General features: G+C 37.3%; 1 protein-coding gene across 1 annotated transcript in view; it reads right to left on the bottom strand.

The window, feature by feature from the left end:
• The window catches only part of LOC133711925 (TMV resistance protein N-like), a 29879-nt gene extending 16347 nt beyond the window's left edge, over positions 1-13532 (bottom strand). The window contains exons 1-17 of the mRNA XM_062137996.1: positions 12929-13532; positions 11430-12534; positions 10893-11168; positions 9888-10793; positions 9261-9760; positions 9014-9164; positions 8784-8954; positions 8257-8532; positions 7252-8157; positions 6016-7122; positions 4937-5707; positions 4530-4647; positions 4387-4443; positions 4119-4244; positions 3696-3735; positions 3449-3553; positions 3182-3253 (exon numbers count right to left, since the gene is read on the bottom strand). Coding sequence (XP_061993980.1) covers positions 6649-7122; positions 7252-8157; positions 8257-8532; positions 8784-8954; positions 9014-9164; positions 9261-9760; positions 9888-10793; positions 10893-11168; positions 11430-12534; positions 12929-13413 — 5250 coding nt within the window. The 5' untranslated portion in view covers positions 13414-13532 and the 3' untranslated portion in view covers positions 3182-3253; positions 3449-3553; positions 3696-3735; ... (3 more) ...; positions 4937-5707; positions 6016-6648. The remainder of the gene's footprint in view (positions 1-3181; positions 3254-3448; positions 3554-3695; positions 3736-4118; positions 4245-4386; positions 4444-4529; positions 4648-4936; positions 5708-6015; positions 7123-7251; positions 8158-8256; positions 8533-8783; positions 8955-9013; positions 9165-9260; positions 9761-9887; positions 10794-10892; positions 11169-11429; positions 12535-12928) is intronic.
• Positions 13533-16102: the final 2570 nt, after the last annotated feature.

Below are 16102 nucleotides of genomic sequence, written 5' to 3'. Positions count from 1 at the left end.
GGAAGGAGCACTGCTTCCTTAAGTTACAGAAACAAAGAACAGAAAAAAATACAGTTGGTTTATCCTAAGATGATTACAAATACTTGCATACCGATCAGTTTTGGAACTCGGTTAAGCCTGATGGTATATGTAGCCATCCTGCAGCAGCCTCTTAAGAGGAAAGCTCCAGCATCATGCCACTTGATCACTGCAGCTGAAAACTATTCAGCAACCCCTGTTGATCACTTTAATCGAAAAGAAATGCAGTTGGACCTTTTGAAGAACACTTTAGAAATCAAAATTGCTGTCATCTATGGAACTGTTCTTAAGAAAAGATTGCTTGATCCAAGGAAACATGATGCAAATATGATATGTTTCGATGGATGGCACATAAGTACCTAGGAAGGCACAAGGCGAGCAACCAAGGGGAACAGCAAAAACTTTTGCTTCTAGCTAACTTATTATTCGGAGTTGGCAAGAATCTGCACCCCTTCCCATGGCCAGTGGTCCTATTCTGATATTTCTATACTTCGTTCCTCCCTGCAAACAGAAATTATATCTCGATAGAATGCAACATGGTAACTAATAGAGGCTAAAAAAAAAAAAAAAAAAAAAGATCAATAACAACATCATACAAGATGAGTGGAAAACCATTTCCTTACCTGATCATCAATTTTCTCCGAAAACGGTGGGACAATTCACTGTATATATCAATTTCAATTAACTTATATAGTTCTTATCGTGTAAAGACCGAGTCATATGTTCAATTATGAAGTTAAACTTGCTAGGCTAAAGTTCGAATTTTTCTTCATTCAATGCTCATCAAAATATTCCAGAGTTAATTGTACATGATATACATGGTAATGGGAGTAACAAGGTAGCACTTCTAATGCAGTAAAAATCAAGATAGATCTTGCCCTGTTCTGCTCTGAATGCTGACATGGGTGAAATAACAGTCAGGATTCAATTGAAGCAGACATAGGTTGGGAGTTCTGGGAGGGAATTGGATGCAAATTTGGATATTCAATATAAATAAGATGACGCTGTAGTTGCTAGAGCTGAGATACTTGAGACCTCAATTTATAGGTCTTTAAATTGAGGATACTCCAATCCTTCAAAATACTTTCTAAATTTACAAAGGAAGAATCAGTTCGCTAAAGAATGAGCCTTTTTTTTTTTTTTTTCTTTTTTTGTGAAAGGATTTTTCTATGTTCTGTAACATATAGAATTATGAATGAATATACATTGATACGTACTGTTATTCTGCAACATAATCACACAAAACCAGCACAATAGAGATAGTTTTACTACATTCTCTAAGTTAGAAATTAAACATAAAAAAATTAATAACTTGGAAAAGGAAAAGATTCAGGTATTTACTAGAAGATGATTACATATAAATACTTACATACTGTAAAGTGTTCATGAATACAAATACTAGTGGATGAATAGAGAGTGTATATGTACTCTTCCTGCAGCTGCCTCTTTCCTATGACTGTGCAGACAATCAGTCTCATCAACCACCCCACAAATGTCAACCATACCCTTACAAAAACAATATAACTGCAGAATCTGAGAAAAAATAGGAAAAACAAACCTGAAAAATCTTGGAATTATTATCAGATCTTGCACTTTGAAGCTTGGAAGTGTAAAGATTGTTCTCAAGTCTCAGCTTCATACCTCTCTGAATAGTCCACGACACTGTGTTTCTCTCAAGCATTTCATCAAACACCTTCCAGGCATAATCCAAGTCCCCACATTCTACATAGAAATGAATCAAAGAATTCCCAATACACACATCTCTCTTCAAACCCATCTTTACAAGCAGACCCATGGAGCTGAACCCCTTCACAGAAAGCCACAATCTTCGAACATGCGCTCAATGCAACATCCGAATATAGAGCCCAATAGCCTCGTCACTAAGCCCAGCACTAGAGTAACCCCTTATCAGAGAATTGTACATGAACAATACACCCTTTTTTCTTCTTCCTCAAGAAACAAGTCGAAGGCTTTTCGGGTAGTTGGGGTGGCTGAGAGCAGAGGACTCAGCTGAAGCATTGCAGCCATGGTTGATGGGTCTGTTGGCCAATTTGGGGTTGTATCTAACTGTCAAGTAACTTAACTGCAATGCTTCTGTTTCTGTTTTTAGAAATTATGGACTTGGTTTTCCTCACTCTATGAGGCCTCTGTTTTCTGAGAAGAGAATTGAGGTGCAGGTCCAGCACAAAATGACATTTCTAGCCTTTGAACGCCGTTGTGAACATATGAAGCAAAAAGAGACGGCTGTATAAATTTGATTCACAATGAAGCAGTTCATGTTCAGCTTTGTTTTAAGGCTATCCAATCAAGGAAACAATGATATCCAGATTTTTTTAGCAAATTAAGCACAAAAATACCACAGAGATGACATGAACACATAAGATGACCAGGTTTTATGTGCAGAGAAATTATCATTTCTGGAATTCAGTTTAAATGAGCTAAATTTTCATTAATTTCTGTTGATAAGAATAGTAGGATGCCGATCTAATTTTAGAAACGTGTTTAGCACACACTACGGATTGCTAGTGAAATTTTACTTCGAGAGATAACGAACACTGTTATAAGATGTGAAACAAACTTAGCAGTCACCATACAGCAGAAGCACAATGGTGATAGGTTTGCTACTTCCTCTTGGGTTACAAAACGAGGAAATGAAAAAGACACATGCCCTTATTCTTAGCATCAGATTACAAGTATTTACATCTCATTTTAATAAATCAAGTGTCGTCAACTGCAGAAGACTTGTTAGAAAGAGCCTTAAATATTGCCCTGATGATATTTGGAGTTGTTCTGCACAGCCTCCACACAGAGAAGCCCCAGCCTCACGCCACTTCTCTATGACTATGTCTGCAAACTCTTCATCAACCCGCGCACTCGATGGCTGCAACGGAAAGCATATGCAGTCAAGACTTTTTCAGAAACATGTTAATTCAACATTTTCATCATCCATGGAACAGTTTATTATATACAATTCAAGGAAGATCGGTTTCATATTTTTACAAACAAATGGTACAAGATTCACCATTTGCTAATATAACATTATATCCGACAAAAAGAACATTACTTTGTGAATTACACCATGAAACAAATGATCTAAATTCAGATGCTATAGCTGAAAGAGTAGGGCAACAAGCACTGTGCATTCATATAGAAGGACACTCACCACCCATTGCTTTCTCTGACCATCATAGGTCTCACCACTGTTGGGGTATATCACTATTGGTTTGCTTGTTACCTGCAAATTTGATAGGCAGTAAGGGGCTAAGTTACGTATGCTAATTTATTGCAATTAACCAAAGATTGTACCTTCCGAATTAATCATGAAAAACTAAGAGAATCTTTGAAATATGTAGGAGGAGATATTTTCTCTTTTATTGGACCTTGAACAAGAAAACTACATCAACAAGAAAGCAAGGGAAATAGTACATACCTTTACTTCTAGTTTATTTGCAGTCGTCTCAAATTCTAACAGATCAGCATGTACCCGATTTTGCCCGAATTTGCATCCATTCCAAGTGAAAATTTATTGTTCCCCCTGCAAACAGAAGTAACAATCAAAATGTATTAACATTTATCACCCAGTAACATTATTACTAGATAACATTAATCTAAATGTACATAACAAAGTGAAACAAGATATTAATACTGGATCATATCAACCAATTTGTATGGACTACCTTGATTTGCAGAGCCTAGCTGACTGCCACCAATATTCTCCTACAATAGTGGGATCAACTGATAATCAACGATCTTATCCCAAAAAAAAAAAAAAAAAGATAATCAACAATGAAGATAATGGAAAGTTGAGATACTAGAGACCTCAATGTATAGGTCTTTAAATTGAGGTATAGTCCAATACTTCCAACTGTTTTCTAAAATTACAGAGGAACCTAAGAAAATGAGCTATTCATCCAGTGTTCTGTTCATTTCATTAAACTGGTTTCTGATTTTAGAATTATTATCAAATAAAACCTAAATACAAACCTTAATACATATGCACTATTATTCTGAAACTTAATAGTTTTAATACTTCCTCTGAGTTACAGAAAGATGAAAAAGGAAAGGTACTTATTCTAAGAGGATTACACATATACACTCACTTATTGATCAGTTTTGATCAATAAAAATGCTTGTTGGAGAGAGCCTGATCCTGCAGCAGCCTCTAAAGAGACTCATGCCACTTGCTTATGACTGTGAAAACCCTCATTAACCACCAGATATGATCGCTGCAATGGAATACACGCAGTCAGACTTTTTCAAGAACACCTTAGAAATCAAAATTGCCATCAGTTAAAGGAACCGCATATTAAGATCCAATTTCTTTCATAATATAAGTATTAAGTAGAAGTAATTGCTTCTCTTTCTTACGGTGCCACTAGACCTTGTGAATGGTAATCCAGATTGGTGCTAGCTACTGAATATGTGCTGTTGAATTGATGCAATTAAATAATTAATTCTTGCTTGTATGAATCTACAACAGAGGAAAACTACTAGAAGGAGTAACTACTCACAATATCAACTCCATCCTTAGAAACAATGAAAACCAATTCCTTCTTCCTCAAGAAGGTCAGCACAAACCTGCGGAATCACCTTGAAGCAAGATACTTAGCCAAAGCCAGGCTACAATTTCTGATACCAAAAAATTGTTGTATATGAGTTTGACAAATTATTGGCAATAATCTGTAGAGGAAAATTTAATCTGCTTATGGCATGAAAATATACTAAGATTTTTCTTAAAGTGATACATTTCATATTCCATGTGCTTAAATCCATGGACCCTGTGGACAATGCAAAATCATGCCTCTTTAACATGATATGGTTCAATAAAATTGTAAACAATAACATATGGGCACTTGAGCCTAGAATTACTAGGAAAAGAGCATTAGGCAAGAGTACAGCTAGAGGAGATGGCATTTACCTTTTCTTCTAGCTTGTTTGAGGTCGTCTTATATTCCGTTGGGTGTGCAATCAGCATGTAGCCAACTTGGCTAGAGTCTAAAACCTTTCTGAGTGGAAAATCTAAAGTCCCCACTGCAGATGGAAAAAACAAACAAATTGCATGATATCAATCATATAGCAACACATTAACAAAATGAAAGCAAAGAAAATAAACCAGAAACAAATGATAATAATGGATCATATCAACCATGTTGTATGAACTACCTTATTTTGCATGTCCTAGCTAGCTGATTACTTACCAGTACGTATTCTCCTAGTAAGAAAAATATCTTCAGTTTTTAGAACAAAGAGAAAACCCTAAGTTGGAAATTCTTGAAGGAAGAAACTCAAGGAAGACTCATGAAAATCTTGATCTTTCACTTTGAAACTTGAAGATAAAACAGCAGCATCGTTTCAAATTGTTGCTTCGACCAACCTTAAAAGAACATATGTGAGTGAAATTTGCTTCGCTAACGCACCTCAAAATATACCAGAGTTAATTGTACGTACATGATATTACTTGATAATGGGAGTAACAAGGTGCCAAATTCTAATGCAGTAACAGTCCAGATAGACTGCCCCATTCTGATCTGAATGCTGACTACCGCAATGCATCATACTTACACGTTGATCAGTTCTGATGAATAGAAAACCTTGTTGGAGAGAGCCTGATCTTGCAGCAGACTCTAAAGCGCAACATGTCACTTGCTTATACTATCAGAAAACTCTTGTGAATCACCCCACTTGATCGCTGCAATGGCACACATGCAGTCAGACCTTTTCTAGAAGACATTAGAAATCAAAGTTGGCATTAGTGCATGAAAACCTTAATTTGAAACCAGTTCTGTTTCCTGATAACCAAGTACTTTTGCTCCTGTTTCTTAAGGTGCAAGCAAACCTTGTAATGGTGAGCTCAGCTATGTTGATTAATTGATGCAATTTACTGAAAATCCAAATTTAGTAACTGCCTAGCTAATTTCTATAAATCCAAAACCTCTAACCTCATTCCTATAAAAACATCAAATCTGCAGAATTTTAGAACAGGGAGGAAAGCCAAACCTGAAAATTGTTGAAATCTTGATCAGCTTCTCGCACTTTGAAGCTCGAACAATATAGCAGTTGGATTGTCAAGTTTTGGCTTCAAACCTCTCTGTCTCTGAAATAACATTTAAATGCATAATGCATTATTGTTGTTGGAGCTTTGGAGTGGATTGTGAGGTAGGCAATTCTCGAAAGTCAACTGTAAATTGGGAAGAGCATCAATATTTGCTTGCCAAGCAGAAGTCTGGAAGATTTGAGCCGGTGGATTCCACCGCACATCTGAGGTGGATGCACATGCAGAGTAATCCGCGGAGGAGGGAACGGAAAGGTCATCCATGATGGGGATGGGAAGATGATCCATTTCGTGAGCCATTGATGGTTGCTTCTCGGTGCAGTGTCGTTTTGAAGGAATCATTACTAATATTGGTTGCTCCTGCTCCTCCTCCTGGTGGTGATAATCATTATTGGAAATATCTACTGCTCCAAGAAAAAGAAAACCACGATTTACAGCTCAGTTGGCTCATGTTGGCGTTGAAGCCGTGGAGTAGTGGAGTAATAGGAGTAGTGCAGGAAGTCAACGATGAGGATACCACTGATGGTTTCTCCTAGATGGGGTGGTAACGTTTCCGAGACGGCGAAAGCGCCATCCAATCATAAAGTTCCATAAATAGACCTCTTTCGCAGCCATGAAAGCATACCAGTCTCATTGCCAGGAGCGACTAAGTGAACCCCATAGCTCTTCAATCTAAAGTTTGCAAGCGCAAAGTCAAAATGAATGCGACACTCATAAGGCTGCCACCAATCCTTTCGCTTCACCTTTGCCTTCATTTTAACAGGTAATGGAATATACTGCACCCAGACGTGATCTGAAGTTGAACACAAACTTAGTCTTGAAAAGGTCCAGGGATAACAGCGACCTATGCTTACATCATCAATGACAATATCAGCACCAAAATAGTTTAGCCCACCTTTTCCAGAAACAGCACAAATAGCCAATCCAGCGTTCTCCCATTTCAGATTTTCAGGGATTCTGATAGACAGTTGATGTGACCAATTCCATTCGACTTTGGAAAACCAGTTTGGAAGCTTACTTCCGGGAAATACAACACCAAACGGCGAGTTCTCCTACAACAAAAATGTCCACTCTGTCAATAAATTTTGCTATATATGTACAATATTGATTTATAAAACCAGTCTCAGCATAAGGAATGAAAGTAGGACGTGTATATCATAACGAGAGAAAAGAAGAGACACCTGATTATTCAGTAAAATACTTTTCATTTTTTCCATGCTCAAGCCCAGATGGCAATTCCACAAGTTAATCCGTCTAATCCCCTCTGTTTCTTTATGTTCTAACACCTTTGACAACTTTGCAAATCTCTCCAGTGATACACAATCACTCAGGTTTATCTCAACTAGATTTGGTGGAAGCTCTGGAATTTCCCGGAGTGACCTACAACAATCCAACTCAAGCTTCCACAAATTGACGAATTTGCTAATGCATGAAGGAAGATTACCAAAATAGTTATTTGACAGGTCAAGTTCAGTTAATGTTTCACAGCAATCAAGAGTTGTGAGGAAATCAACATCCAATAAACTGCATCCTCCTATTCGAAATACCTCCAACTTGGGAAGTGATAAAGAGACACCATCGTCATGCAAAATGTTGTTTTTTGCAAGAAATGTGGCAAGTTTGGAGCATCCACTGAGATCAAGTATCTCTACATTTTGCAAACCATAAATGCTGCATGGCAGAGTCCTTAGATTTGCACATTTTTCTAAATATAACTCTTTAAGTCCAATGAGTTTTCCAATTGATGGATGCAATTCTTTAATGCCACTGCCTGATAGATCCAAATACCTTAAGGAAGCCATCTTTCCAATAATTTTTGGAAATTCTGTGAGTCTTTCGCAATTGCGGATACAAATAGTTTCAATAGATGTTAAGCTAATTTCTCTTGGCAACTTAACAAGATTAGAGCAGTCGTGAAGATTCAAGGTAACAAGCTTATTAAGCGATCCGACAGAATGATGAACCTCAACTAACCTTTTACAGCCATCTAAATGCAGCTCTTTTAAGTTGAGGATTCCTGTGAAGTCTGGGAGTTCGGTTAAGAATTCACAAGCACTTAAATCCATTGATGTTAGACTTTGCAAATTCTGTTTGGCAAGGAAAACAACTAAAACCATTAATTTACTATATATAAATAAAAAAACAAAACAGCTTGAAATAAAGATCAAGTTATTGATTTACAGTACCTTAAATCCCTCCCATAATCGTGTGATGCGACTATCAGGAATATTCAGCGCAACAAGTTTCTTTGGATAAAAATCGGATGGAAAAGATTGCAATGGACATAGAGGCCAATCAAGCCACCTCAACTCATTGGACAGATAATCAATTTCTCCAGAATAGGATGCCTCATAGCTGCTCACAAAATATCTAAGACTTTTCATCTCTGAAAAGCCTTTACCATTTAAACATATCTCATCTGTTGCCGACCACACTAGGATGCCTTTAATTTTATTTGTTCCCTACAGTACGAGAAAGCAAGTACTAACATTAATTCCTTTTTAAAGCACAAATGCACTATTGTTTTAAACTCTATACAAATTTCTTCCAAATAAACTTTGCTGCACACCACCGTGATTATCTTATATATGGGTAGGCACCATACCCACCTAATCAAGGGTGAGCACCAAGTTTTCTACATTTTCCTAAGAAATGGTATCATTAAATAATATAGTTTATGAATTGGAATAGCACAATATAATAACATACTTACAGTGTTATTTGTCAGAACAAGGTCCACATCCTCGCCTATCCATAATCTACTACGTTCGCCAGGCAGATCGGGTGACTCTTGATGCACTATTTCTTTAACCATTTCTTCTATCAGGTCATGCATCCAAATCTTACATCCATCCATTGTTATTAGGGCCTTTCTTTGAGTAGTTCAATGACAATCACCGGGTTGAGATCACAAGCTTCCAGTATGGGTATCACATGGTTTACCGTATTACCCTTAAAGAAACAAGCAATATCAAGAAAAAGAGTTTTTAGATGATCTTCCAGTGCATCAAAACTTATTCTAAGAATGTCTTGTATTTTCTTATGACGAACTCTTTTAGAACTGTCTAATGCAACTTCCCACTGCTCTATGCTTCTATCAATTAGATGAGAGCCAAAAACTATCAAAGCTAATGGAAGGCCTTGGGCATAGCACACTGCAAGTCCACATCCTCGCCTATCCATAATCTACGGCGTTCGCCAGGCGTTCTCCAGGCAGATCGGGCGAAAGCGCTTTCCACTCTTTTGCAGCCATGAAAGCATACTAGTCTCATTGCCAGGAGTGACTAAGTGAACCCCATAGCTTTTCACTCTCAAGTTATAAAGCGCACAGTCAAATTGAATGCGACACTCATAAGGCTGCCACCAATCCTTTTGCTTCACCTTTGCCTTCATTTTAACAGGTAATGGAATATACTGCACCCAGACATGATCTGATGTTGAACGCAAACTTGGTCTTGAAAAGGTCCAGGGCCGACAGCGACCTATGCATATATCACCAATGAAAATATCAGCACCAAAATAGTTTAGCTCACCTTCTTCAGAAACAGCACAAATAGCCAATCCTGTGTTCTCCCATATCAGATTTTCAGGGATTCTGATAGACAGTTGATGTGACCAATTCCATTCGACTTTGGAAAACCAGTTTGGAACCTCACTTCCGGGAAATACAACACCAAACGGCGAGTTCTCCTACAACAAAAATGTCCACTCTGTCGATAAATCTTGCTATATATGTACAGTATTGAATTATAAAACCAGTCTCAGCATAAGGAATGAAAGTAGGACGTGCACATGATAATGAGAGAAAAGAACAGACCTGATTATTCAGTAAAATACGTTTCATCTTTTCCATGCTTAAGCCCAGCTGGCAATTCCACAAGTTAATCCTTCTAATCCCCTCTGTTTCTTTATGTTCCAACATCTTTGACGACTTTGCAAATCTCTCCAGTGATATGCAATCACTCAGGTTTATCTCAACTAGATTTGGTGGAAGCTCTGGAATTTCCCGGAGTGACCTACAACAATCCAACTCAAGCCTCCACAAATTGACGAATTTGCTAATGCATGAAGGAAGATTACCAAAATAGTTATTTGACAGGTCAAGTTCAGTTAATGTTTCACAGCAATCAAGAGTTGTGAGGAAATCAACATCTAATAAACTGCATCCTCCTATTCGAAATACCTCTAACTTGGGAAGTGATAAAGAGACACCATTGTCTTGGAAAATGTTGGTTTTTGCTGGAAATGTGGCAAGTTTTGAGCATCCACTGAGATCAAGTATCTCTACATTTTGCAAACCATAAATGCTGCATGGCAGAGTCCTTAGATTTGCACATTTTTCTAAATATAACTCTTTAAGTCCAATGAGTTTTCCAATTGATGGATGCAATTCTTTAATGCCACTGCCTGATAGATCCAAATACCTTAAGGAAGCCATCTTTCCAATAATTTTTGGAAATTCTGTGAGTCTTTCGCAATTGCGGATACAAATAGTTTCAATAGATGTTAAGCTAATTTCTCTTGGCAACTTAACAAGATTAGAGCAGTCGTGAAGATTCAAGGTAACAAGCTTATTAAGCGATCCGACAGAATGATGAACCTCAACTAACCTTTTACAGCCATCTAAATGCAGCTCTTTTAAGTTGAGGATTCCTGTGAAGTCTGGGAGTTCGGTTAAGAATTCACAAGCACTTAAATCCATTGATGTTAGACTTTGCAAATTCTGTTTGGCAAGGAAAACAACTAAAACCATTAATTTACTATATATAAATAAAAAAACAAAACAGCTTGAAATAAAGATCAAGTTATTGATTTACAGTACCTTAAATCCCTCCCATAATCGTGTGATGTGACTATCAGGAATATTCAGTGCAACAAGTTTCTTTGGATAAAAATTGGATGGAAATGACTGCAATGGACATAGAGGCCAATCAAGCCACCTCAACTCATTGGACAGATAATCAATTTCTCCAGAATAGGATGCCTCATAGCTGCTCACAAAATATCTAAGACTTTTCATCTCTGAAAAGCTTTTGCCATTTAAACATATCTCATCTGTTGCCGACCATACTTGGATGCCTTTAATTTTATTTGTTCCCTACAGTACGAAGAAAGCAAGTACTAACATTAATTCCTTTTTAAAGCACAATTGCACAAGTGTTTCAAACTTTATGCAAATTTCTTCGAACTAAACTTTGCTGCACACCACCATGATTGTCTTATGTATAGGCAGGCACCATACTACCATGCCCCACCTAATCAACGGTGAGCAGCAAGTTTTCCACATTTTCCTAAGAAATGATATCATTTAATAATATAGTTTAAGAATTAGAATAGCACAATATAATAACATACTTACCGTGTTATTTGTTAGAACGAGGTCCACGTCCTCACCTATCCATAATCTACTACGTTCGCCAGGTAGATCGGGTGATTCTTGATGAACTATTTCTTTACCCATTTCTTCTATCAGGTCATGCATCCAAATCTTACATCCATCCATTGTTATTAGGGCCTTTTCTTTGAGTAGTTCAATGCCAATCACCGGGTTGAGATCACAAGCTTCTAGTATGGGTATCACATGGTTTACCGTATTACCATTAAAGAAACAAGCAATATCAAGAAATAGAGTTTTTAGATGATCTTCCAGTGCATCAAAACTAACTCTAAGAATGTCTTGTATCTTCTTATGAGGAACTCTTTTAGAACTGTCTAATGCAACTTCCCACTGTTCTATGCTTCTATCAATTAGATGAGAGCCCAAAACTATCAAAGCTAATGGAAGGCCTTGGGCATAGCACACTGCAAGTCTTGCAAGTTTCAAGTAATTGTTTGGAGGTTGATTTCTTTTGAATGCATTCAAACTAAACAACTCCAAAGCAGCATCATCATCTAACATCCTGACCTCGTATACTGAACGAACTTGATGAGCATTTAGTAAATGCTTATCTCTTGTTGTTATGACAATTCTGCTGCCCCATCCAAACCAATTAGACTCTCGAGCTAAGTAGTTTAATTGTTCCAAATCACTCACATCATCAAGAATCAAGAGAACTTTTTTCTGGGCAAGCCTTCTTTTTATCACATTTACTCCATTAGATACATCATTCACCTTCAAGTTTTTTTCCCTTAGAAGATCTTGCAGAAGAGTCTCTTGCAATTGGGCCAAGCCTTCTTGGTTCGCTGATTTTGATCTGACATTTGCCAAGAAACATCTACTTTCGAACTTATGGGAAATTAGATTATAGACCGCCTTAGCAATTGTTGTCTTACCTATTCCACCAGTCCCCCATATCCCGACCATGCGAACAATATTTTTATCATCGACATTTAAAAGCTTCTCCATATCTTGAACACAAGACTCTATTCCAACTGGATTTTTAGCCACATCCAGATCATATGAACAGTTCAATACTTGGTCTGACAGCTCATTAACAATCTCGTTGATAAACTTTGACTCATTCCTACCAAATTTAAAAGCATACAAAACATCAAACAAATCAAAAGTGACATAAGAATGAAAAGGATAAGACAGATAAGTACATCCGTATCAAACGAATGAAAAGAAATGATAGGGTTAACACTTAACACATCCAATTGTGCGTTTCTATATTTCATCTCATTGTTTCAAAAATGGAGTAAATAACCACATCATTTAATGAAATTCTCAGATAGATTGGGATTTGTTCTATATCAAGTGTCACATAAAGTGAGATTCAGATGGTACCCAAAAAATGTGGTTCATCTAACATTATATATGTGATCCTTTAAATAAAAATTATCTATTTCAGAATACTAACGGAAAAGAAATTAGCCTAAAATGAAAATGAAGATAGGTAGAGAGGTTAGAAACATTACTTGCCATGCGAGAAAGTCCATCCAGACAAACTTGCTGCTTTTGAAAGAGCTGCCTTCCATTTGCCCAGGCTATCCTTGAATTTGCATTGATCAAGTTTAGCAAATCCCGCACCAAAAGCACCTGTTTGGTGTCGCACATCCGAGGGGTCCACCTTGTAGAAAACGGGTCTAACCGTTTGTCGGTTTGATTTTCTGCATTGAAGGATCTTGACGAGCTCATCTAAACACCACCTTGAGGAAGCGTAGTTTTGAGAGAAGACGATGATTGAGATCTTGGAGTCCTCAATTGCTTTGAGAAGCTCTTGCGATATTTCTTCTCCTCTAGGAAGCTCATCATCTATGAAGGTCTTGATACCCTTCTGATGCAAAGCGTTGTGTAAATGACTGGTGAAATTAGAGCGTGTATCCTGGCCTCTAAAACTCAGGAACACCTCGTATGCGTAATGATCAGTAGAAGAAGAAGAATTGGCTGCTTGATTCGCCATGTTTTGCTTGCTGTGCTTAATCCCTTGACTAGCTCATATAGATCCGACCTGCCTTAGTTTCTTACCAGGCCTGCCAAACGGGCCCGCCCCTTTAAAATTCAACCCATCCACGTTTTATATCAACCCGTTTGTTAATGGGTATCATATCGGGTTGAACCTGTTAACCGCAACCCGCCCATTTTTACCAAGCTTATTTTTTCTTACTAAAGAAATAAGGATTTTGGGTTTGAGCAGACTGCTAGGCTGCTAGCTAGTCAATGGGTTGGACAATGGCGTGGTTAGTATAGCAATGGAAATGATCGCTTTGTTCATATTGTCCTCTTAAGCTACTTTGTTGATCTTCATGTCTGTATGCTGCACAATCTGAACGAAAAAAACAAAAATTGATAATAGGAGTTCAAATATTATAATTCTATAACCACTAATCACTACAAGAGCGGTTGTTATCTCAAACAATATTTCCCAGTCGTATATTATTGACACTAATTTGGCAAAAGAGTGACGAGAATGTGGCATGGCTCTGCATAGAGGCACCCTCCAAGATGGAATCGCCGCTCACTAAATTGATAACAAAACAATACCAGGCTGGATGTCTCTTTCCTTCTTCATCTATCCAAAGCCAGACTGGAACTTCTAGTACCAACATAGTAATTAACAGCTCAAAGGCAAATTGACAATGTGAGGAGCCATTTTGTATGAGAGAGAGAGAGAGAGAGAGAGAGAGAGCCATTTTGTTCCTTTTTAGGATTTAGGAATTTTCTTTTTGTCCCTTATCAAGTGTTTAGGGGTTTAAAATCAATGTCAATACCGATATCATCCTCCTCATCCTGAGATATCTGCACATGAATGCCAGTACAAGGATCTCAATTGACAATCGTATCGCCACATTCTACATTGGTGATTTTGTAAATTGATCTTTCTCGATTGACACAGACATGAAGAGAATAATGTATTGGTATTCAAATTGAGGAAGAATCAATTCAAGGACACTAGAAAACAAGCTAATGTTTGAATATCTATTGATTTTACTAAGCTATTTTCATAACCACTACTACTTTTGAAACAACCTCAGAGCATATAGCACCAGCTCTGATTAATTAGTTATAGTTCCACTACTTCCTTCCTCTGAGAGTCTCTGTTACAAAAGCAAGGAAAAGAGAAAGATACAGGCTTATAATCTTAGATGATTGCAAATACTTCCATATAAATCGGTTTTTGGAACTCAACTAAGCTTTAGATATCAGCCCGATGATATTTGGTGCCTCGAATCAGGGAAGCATATCACGCCACTTGCCTATGGCTACATCTGCTGCAAATTCTTGATCAACCACCCCACTAGACCACTGCAATGGAAAAGACATGCGGTCAGAGTTTCTCAAGAACAGCTGACAAATAAAAATTGCCATCATCCTCTTTGTTAATGTGCTAGAAGTGCTAAGCATTCATATGAATCATATCTTATTTTGGTACTACCGTTGTTGGAAGAAAAAAGGAACAGAATGTACATTGGTGTATAGCAGGAGACTCAGGCTCATTGCTTGCTCTGACCATCATAAGCGTCTCACCACTCTCAAGGTATATCCCGTATGTTTGCTGGTAACCTTCCAACTACATAACCAAAGGAACATTATACTAAAAGGTTAAGAGCTAATCATCTTTAATTTAAACTGCTTGACCACAGATCATCCTTCTCTTCCACACAAATTATGCTCTCTCGCTCCATTCTTAAGAAATACTAATGCAGCAAACATAAAATTCTACAGAGATCTTGTATGCAGTGAAACAAAATCAAAATTACAATGGAGAAAGGAATTAATGAATACCTGCGCCATCTTGTTCATCATAAATACCCCTGTATACAGTACCATAGGTCCCTTGAGCTACAACATATCTTATATCCAATTTAGCTAAATCAATCTCCCACTCTTCTTTAGGCCTTTTGTCCTCAATTTTGGACCAAACCCTGCTCAAATGCTTCTCGAGCTGAATATCTAGGTTTTTCAAATCAATTTTATCTGCTCTGAAAATCATTTCTTTGTTACTAACACTTCCAGTACCCTTGATTTTTGAATTTTCACCGTCTTCGAGGTGATCCATCTTCTTTTCTACATTGACCTCCTCAATATTGTCACTTGTCATTGGATTCATTTCCGACATTGAATGCAGAACAACCCAAATAGAAAATTCCAATTACCAGACAGTAAATGAAACGAAACAGAATCTAAACACACAAACAATCTGTCAAAATGTTATCCCTAGAACAACATGATCCTACAGACTTCTTAACGAAAATTAGCGTCATCCGACTCTTGTTCTAGAAAGAAAGTTTTAATCACTTAACTAAAGAGTGATTTGGCGAATACTGTATACAGAGGTTTGGAACATATTCTAGAAAAAAAGAAAAATGAAAGACAAAGATAGAGACAACCATTTTGTTCCTTAACAATTTGGGGATTAATGTCATGTTCTTCTCTTTTTCCTTATATCAAGTGTTAGGGGATTAATAACAATGTCGATAACTTATGTGTAGCCACTAGCTAACCTGTCTCATAATAGTACATATATTAACTAACAAACTATACATATTTAGGACTCAGTGTATTTATCAATTTCAAGTAACCTATGTAGTTCTTATTGAGTAGAGACAGAGCCATATGTTCAATTATGAAGTTACACTTGCTAGGCTAAA

Source organism: Rosa rugosa, chromosome 5 (genome assembly GCF_958449725.1).
Source record: "Rosa rugosa chromosome 5, drRosRugo1.1, whole genome shotgun sequence".
In the NCBI taxonomy this organism is placed as follows: domain Eukaryota; kingdom Viridiplantae; phylum Streptophyta; class Magnoliopsida; order Rosales; family Rosaceae; genus Rosa; species Rosa rugosa.
Note: the sequence above shows the minus strand (reverse complement) of the source record. Positions and strands in the feature narration are given on the sequence as shown.